At 31.1% G+C, this 7,534-nt stretch overlaps 1 protein-coding gene across 1 annotated transcript; it reads left to right on the plus strand.

Moving 5' to 3' along the window:
- Positions 1–138: 138 nt before the first annotated feature.
- LOC126775800 (WD repeat-containing protein 37) lies at positions 139–5,678 on the plus strand. Its single transcript, XM_050497893.1, has 9 exons — positions 139–566; positions 695–811; positions 904–1,095; positions 1,772–1,944; positions 2,466–2,694; positions 2,995–3,133; positions 3,872–3,941; positions 4,328–4,504; positions 5,271–5,678. The coding sequence occupies exons 1-9, from the start codon at positions 389–391 to the stop codon at positions 5,394–5,396; spliced, it is 1,401 nt and encodes a 466-aa protein (XP_050353850.1). The 5' UTR covers positions 139–388; the 3' UTR covers positions 5,397–5,678.
- The last annotated feature ends 1,856 nt before the right edge of the window (positions 5,679–7,534 follow it).

Consider the following 7,534-nt stretch of genomic DNA (forward strand, 5'->3'; position numbering starts at 1 on the left):
GTCTGAAAAAAAATAAGAATCTTGATAAAAAATTAACAACTACGTACGGACTGTTTTTCAACTAATAATGTCAAATTAACTACAAACAAAGAGTATAAAAACTTCTACGAAGTGTCTACATACAGTCTACAAGTACTATCTGATCTAACGTCAAAAGCAAACCAATATTTTTGTTGCGAATATTTGGTCGTGTTGGTGCAGCTGTGGGCTTAAAACTTTTAATTTAAAGTCATTTCTCATATTGCCAGAATACTAATTCAATAATATATATAACCAGGCTTATATTTTAAATTTATGAGAACATATTAATTGTGTAAAGTGTGCTATGTAATGTGATAGTTGGTCGCTGAAATCTTCCTGTCTTATGTAGTAGTATCCATTCTCGATCATGAAATCGAGTAAGCGAAGACTTCAAGCGCTTACCGAAAGCTCTGATGGATTACCGAACTATCTTAAAATGGAAGATTCTGAAACATCAATTCCCCCTGTCTTTAGATCTAGACTACATGAATTGTTTTCTCAAATAGAGAAAGAATTTGACCTCCTGTATACAGAAAACTTAAACTGTAAGTTAAACCAAAACACCATAATATACCATATTATTAAGTTTTGTCAGCCAGTTTTAACTTTTTATAAGTGTAGTACTTATATCTTATTCTATATTTAATTAATAATTTATATTTTCTCGGTATAGTGCAAGAGAAGATAGATATACTGAGTGAAAAATTAGAACGAGAAAGTTATGCTGGTGATAAACAAAATATTGACTATATAGAGTTTGAAACATCAGGAAAAAACTCTAAAGCAAAATGTAAGTTTATACCAACATGGTCACATGGTTGAACCTTTTAAGGTCATTAGTGTTAATATTCCATTGATATTCATTTTTTTTTCCTCAACCAGTGACCCAAAACAATTCACAAAAAGTAAAAGCCAGTCACAAATTAAAGGTTCAAACAAGCAAGATTGTATCTAGTTTTAAGGCTCCAACATACAATTGCCAGCTTATCAGAGAATTTACTGGACATAAAGATGGCATCTGGGATGTGACTACTGCTCGTCCTGGACAGGCATTGATTGGTACTGCTTCAGCGGGTAAGTATTATAAACGATACATAGTAACAATCCTTGGGAAAAAACATTAAAGTTATTTCTTTACTTTTTTTGTATATCTATTGTTTTGGTGAAAAACTATTGACCAAGTACACATTAAGTAGTATAATTTTGAGAGTGTAATATCAAATTATTATTTATTCAAGGTTGACTAGTTTAGATTTTTATACTCAAAAAATAATCATAATAAACCAAACCAAGGCCAGGCAACACATAAATATTTGAAAACATTCATTAAAATGTAAATTAATATGTAACAGTGTTATTGGAACATAAATTGGAATATTAAACAATATACTATACTATATATATAAATAAAAGTAGTTATATTTTATTCATAAATTTGTACACCATTTAAAGAAGGACAAAAGATTATAAGCAAACCTTAGATTTACATATTTCATGCAATTTGCTAATAATAACTTTGCTGTATTGTGCACTATAAACAGTTTTTAAACACTGTTAGATTTTTTTATGAAAACATTTTGAAAACCATAGAATATTCTCTTTCTCAACCAATTATGTCATCTCTATATTTATGTCTATACTTCTCTTGCCATTGAAATTGGCTATAGTAAAATTCTGTAAAAAAAACCAGATGAACCTGAATAAATCATTGTCTTATAAAATTTAATAATATTTTTTTATTTTACTATAGACCATACTGCCTGCGTTTGGAGTGTAGAATGGGCCAAGTGTTTGCTTCAGTACACCGGCCACTCCGGGTCAGTGAACTCTATCAGGTTTCACCCAAATAGAGACATTGCCCTTACAAGCAGTGGTGATAATACAGCACATGTGTGGCAGGCAGCTGTTAATTGGGATTTACCGGTAATTTTTACTGAATTATATTTATATCATATAATGTAATTGTTAGCTTAAGTACTATTTATTTCCATAATTTAATATGGAATTAGTATCTTGACTTCAGTGTGCACTAAAATATATAAAAGAAAAAAGTAGAGTATTCCGCAGCTGGACACAGGCTTTCTCCCTTGTTGAGGAGAAAGTTTTGAGTTGATTCTACTACTCTGCTCTGTTGTTGCTTCAAAAAATGAAGGTTTTCTTCACTATCTTATCCTTTATTGTCGAAAATGAGATGAATTATAAACACAAATTAAGCATGTACGAATAGTGGTGCTCGTCTAGATTAAAGATAACAGTAGTAAAGTAACAGCCCATAAATGTCCCACTGCTGCTGGTATACAGTGATATAAAATTGTTAATAAAAAACTATTTATATTTTTGTGTCTTTTCTTACAACCTTTTTAATTTATTATAATTGAATTGTTATTAGTATAAAAAAGGTTAAGTTGTATTATCATAGTATGATTTTTATTTTTCATTTAAAGCGAGGCCAGTCATCTGAAGAGGAACTTGAAGGTGCTGGTGAAGAAAGCCTTGGTGAAGGTGATAGACCAGAAGTATTACGTACACCTCTTATTGAACTGACTGGTCATATGGGTGTTGTCGTTGCTGCCGATTGGCTGACTGGTGGTGATCACGTCATCACTGCTTCATGGGATAGGACCGCAAATTTGTATGATGTCGAAACAGGAGATTGTTTACAGATTTTGACAGGTAGATTATTATTATTATTTTATATTTTTTAATAATATGTTTTAATGCATGTACCAATAATAGTGTAAAGAATGTCAAGTTTAATCCCAAAGAAGTTTTAACATTGAAGTAATATAAGTGCATTTATATAAGGCTGTTTGTAGTAAACATATCTTTAAAGAAAATATTGTAAGGCATCCTAAATTGATAATACTCTACTAAACTTCTCTGTAATTCCGTTGTAGGAAAATACAATAAAAAATCAGCTAATATTAAACGTTAGTTCCAGGTTAATGTTCATTTTGTTCGTAATACCTGCAGGTCATGATCACGAGTTGACGCATGCGTCTGCGCATCACAATTCAAGGTTGGTGGTGACAGCCTCGAGGGATACAACATTCCGTCTATGGGACTTCCGTGAGCCGATACATTCAGTTTCGGTTTTCCAAGGGCACACGGAGTAAGTACATGTAGATATATTAAAAAAAACCTGTTATATTAGTACTGGGGTTATTTCTATTCAAACTATAGAAGGAATAAAGACAAATATACTATTATGACATTGATTTAACGAAATATCGATGTAACGTAAGTCGAGATTTTTCATTCTTTTTTTTTATAGAATAGGAAGGCGAGCGAGCATATGGGCCACCTGATGGTAAGTGGTCATCAAACGCCCTTAGACATTGGCATTGTAAGAAATGTCAACAATCGTTTACATAGCCAACACGCTACCAACCTTGGGAACTAAGATTTTATGTCCCTTGTGCCTTTAATTACACTGGCTCACTCGCCCTTCAAACCGGAACACAACAAAATCAAGTACTGCTGTTTTGCGGTAGAATATCTGATGAATGGGTGGTACCTACCCAGACGAGCTTGCACAAAGCCCCTACCACCAGTAAAATATTCAATAATATAAAATTCGCTAAAAATGGCGTTTTGTATGTCGACAAAGTTGCTTACGGACTTATTTTGCAAGTGAATTCAACGAGGATATAAGTAGCTCAGTGAAATAGTGTTGTATTAATGATAAATTAAATGTGATTCAATAATAATATTGTAGATTAGCTGAGCGGTTTTATCCGCGTTGAATGTTAATGCTTTGCTTCCGTGGATCATAACGTGAAGTTAAATGGACCGTTAATAACATTTGTATTGGGTGTTTCTCTGATAAAATCAATTTAACTATTTGCAGGAGTGTTACATCAGCAGTATTTACGCGTGAAGATAAAGTTGTGTCTGGATCTGATGATCGCTCAGTCAAGGTACATTAAATATGATAAAAAACCATGAAATAACTTTGGTGTCGTAATTACCATTAAATCATAGTCATTGCTGCTTCTAAAAAAAAACCTAAAATAAAAACGTCCTCCTAATTGAATTAAAGTCATGATGGCTTATCTCAAAAACTACTCGTCTGCCCAGACGACATAGTAAAGGCGTGTGTGCAAAAACACGAGAGTGTAGCACAGGCAACTCTTTATATTTGGGCTGTTACTGGGAACTAAGCTACATACTAATCTATACCATGTAAAATACTAAGGGGTGCCGTAAGTAAACGTTACACGTCTCCGAGTATGGCAGTTCCAAATATAAAAGTAAAGAAGCCTACGTGGCTGTAGGTGGAGGACTTATATTATGACTGTGTCAGGTGTGGGACGTGCGCAACATGCGCTCGGCGCTGGCCACCATCCGCTCCGACTCGTCCGTCAACCGCGTGTGCGTGAGCGGCGCCGGCCTCATCGCCATCCCGCACGACAACCGCCAGGTGCGCCTGTTCGACCTGCAGGGGCAGCGCCTGGCCCGTCTGCCGCGCTCCAGCAGGCAGGTGAGTCCGGAAGCCGACACTATTCAGCCATGCTCTTTGACATACCTTTAAGGTCTATTTTACTTTGCATATCTCGTGGTCAAGGTGGCCTAGTGGTTTGAACGCGTAAATCTTCCGATGATCGTGAGTTCAAATCCGGACAAGCACCACTGCATTTTAATGTGCTTAATTTGTGATTATAATTCATCTCGTGCTTGACGGTGAAGAAAAACATCGTGAGGAAATCTGCATGTGACTCTTTTCATTGAAATTATGTCACATGTTATCTACCGACCCGCATTGGAGCAGCATGGTGGAATAAGCTCTAAACCTTCTCCTCAAAAAGGGAGAGGAGGCCTTAGTCCAGTAGTGGGACATTGACAGGCTGTTACTACTGTCTCGTGGTCGATTTTTTCAGTACTATAATTTAAACATTAGAGCTAGATTTTAGATTTGTTATGAAAGACGCGTTTTCACTAAGATTTAAGCTATATGTCAAATTTGTGAAACATCGTAGTCTTAACAATATTAAGGAAAATTACGATTTATTTCGATGTTGAATTTTCGATTTCGAAACAATATCGGTTATATATATCGGTGGTTAAAGCTACCACATTGAATTCAATACTGACACATGATGACTCACAGTGTCTTTATGAATAAAGATATTTTTGTTTTGATTTGATTAATAATTTGCATAAAGTAATTTCTCACATATTATATATATAATCATACATATTAAGCAATTATATAAGGTCAGTATTCTGTATATCCTTTTCATCTATAGGGACATCGTCGTATGGTGACTTCCGTGACTTGGGCAGAGGATATATCGTCGAACATCAACTTCTTCAGTTGTGGCTTCGACCGCCGCATCCTGGGATGGTCGATCCAGCCTTCTAAGGACAACTGAATCTCTACCTCATAATATTGGTATCGTTATGTAATACTATTGAAAAATTCTAGATCTAGTAAAGTTTTACTAACAACTATTAAATATATTCTTCGTTAAATTGCATATTTAGATATGTTTTAATATTACAATTCGATTGTGTGAAACATGCTATTTTTAAAAAAGGGATATGAATGTTTTTAAAGAAAAATGTTTAAATTTGGTTTTAAAATCAATGCGAATTATTTATTTGGTAATATTTCAATAAAACTATGTTAAAATATAAATCATAATTGAGCCCTGTTCATGTTCTTAAGAAAATAGTGTAATGTTATTTAAAAAATACTAATAAATTATCTAAAGAATTTTCATAAGTACTTCCATTAGGGTATTAACAAAAAATATAGATTTATTCCTTTAAATAATGATGCTTTGCTATTTATTCTCTGTGTATTAATTTGTTAAAGTGATGAAAAATAATGCAGAAAGTTACATAATTTTCTAACACATATCAAACACTTATAATAAATATTCCATAATGAAATTGAAATTGTTCAATAATTGTGTAATAACAAAACCCACATAAAAAGATCTAATATAATCTGTATAGGCTATTCCAATAGCAGGAGACGAAAAGATAATAAATATCACTTAAAAATATATATTCCACAATCAGTTCTTGGTTATACATCTTCACATCAATATACCACTATTTATCAAATCAACTATTTATATCCACAAAATTTATATTACTAACAAGTTTCCGGCATTCAAAACATTTTTTCACAAATCAATAATAAATACCATAGATTATTAGATCTCGACCAATATTTATTGACAATTGAAGGTCCAAGTTGCTGATATGTCTTTACTTTTCCTGCTATTGGAATAGGCTATATACTTACTTATGTAAAGAATTCGTTTCACAATTTACTTTTCACAAAATTTCAATTGTATGTATTACTAAAATATAATATAAAAATTAGATATATAAGAAAAAAAACAGTTAAAGTAAATGTTGTTATCAATCATTTGTGATAAAAATAATAATTTACCTAAAAGTATGTCTATGTGTAAGGTTATTAAAAAAATATAATTAACAAGAATTAATGATTGAGTAAAAGAATGCTTATTTCTGTTGAATTACTTTATTCGCACAATATATTATAAATTGTTATTTACGAAATTAGTAATATCATTGTTGGCTTTTAGTAGTTTATTTGTATATAAGCTTTAATTCATTATTTGTTTAGGTTAACATTGTTTTGATCCAATATTTTTTTTAATTGTACAATTCTCTTAAGATTTTAATTGCATGCCTTACGCATAAATGAAGTCTTTAAAAGAAAAAAAAAAAATTAAGTTAGCTTGAATGATAATTTGGGGTAAAAACTTTTAACTTATTATATATTCATATAATGAATATAATAATCGTTTTAAAATTTAAATTAAAATGACAAATATAATTAAAATCTTATTTGTCTATAAGTTCTTCAATTTTTCAATAATTTCAATTGTCATTATAATAAACCCTAGTTATATTATTTTTTTTAATTCCATCAAGCATTTTTATGTGTTATTTCGTCTATATATAATATGAATATTGTATGAATGTATGAAATATATATGTATGTCAACACATGATTATCGAAATTAGGCTACAGAAACAGAATTTATGAATAAAAATCATCAATATGTATATGAAATCAAAATATTACTACTAATACTATACTTAAATTATAATAATTGTAAACTTGTTAATTAGCTTTAGTTTTTTCTTAATTTTTTTTAAACTTTTCTCAATAAAAATATAACGTAGAAACATGAATATACTACAAATGAATTAAAACTAATATCATTGTTCAGTATCGATTTATATTAAAATTGTATCAAATTGATTTTTTTGTAGTTGTATATATCATGATAACTACATATCTTTAGAAGTACCAGTGTTTAACATTTCTTTGATAAAGAAAGCAATCACCCTAGTCAAGTTTGACAATGGAGGCTGATATGGTTTTAAGATAATAGAATGAGTATTAAATTTGTTAATTAGCCGCCTTATTACTGTTGGCTTCATTTATCTATTTTAATGAAAAATAAAATGAAAAATGTTTTACCAGTCAAGATTAATATATATAATATATATATCTCATTTC

This window comes from Nymphalis io, chromosome 19 (assembly GCF_905147045.1).
Source record: "Nymphalis io chromosome 19, ilAglIoxx1.1, whole genome shotgun sequence".
Taxonomy (NCBI): Eukaryota; Metazoa; Arthropoda; class Insecta; order Lepidoptera; family Nymphalidae; genus Nymphalis; species Nymphalis io.

Bases quoted from the DNA above. Each gene is read 5' to 3' on its own strand.
- LOC126775800 (XM_050497893.1), top strand. From the start codon at position 389: ATGAAATCGAGTAAGCGAAGACTTCAAGCGCTTACCGAAAGCTCTGAT. The intron at 1,096-1,771 runs GTAAGTATTATA...ATTTTACTATAG, and splicing joins GATTGGTACTGCTTCAGCGG to ACCATACTGCCTGCGTTTGG. The intron at 3,942-4,327 runs GTACATTAAATA...TGACTGTGTCAG, and splicing joins CTGATGATCGCTCAGTCAAG to GTGTGGGACGTGCGCAACAT.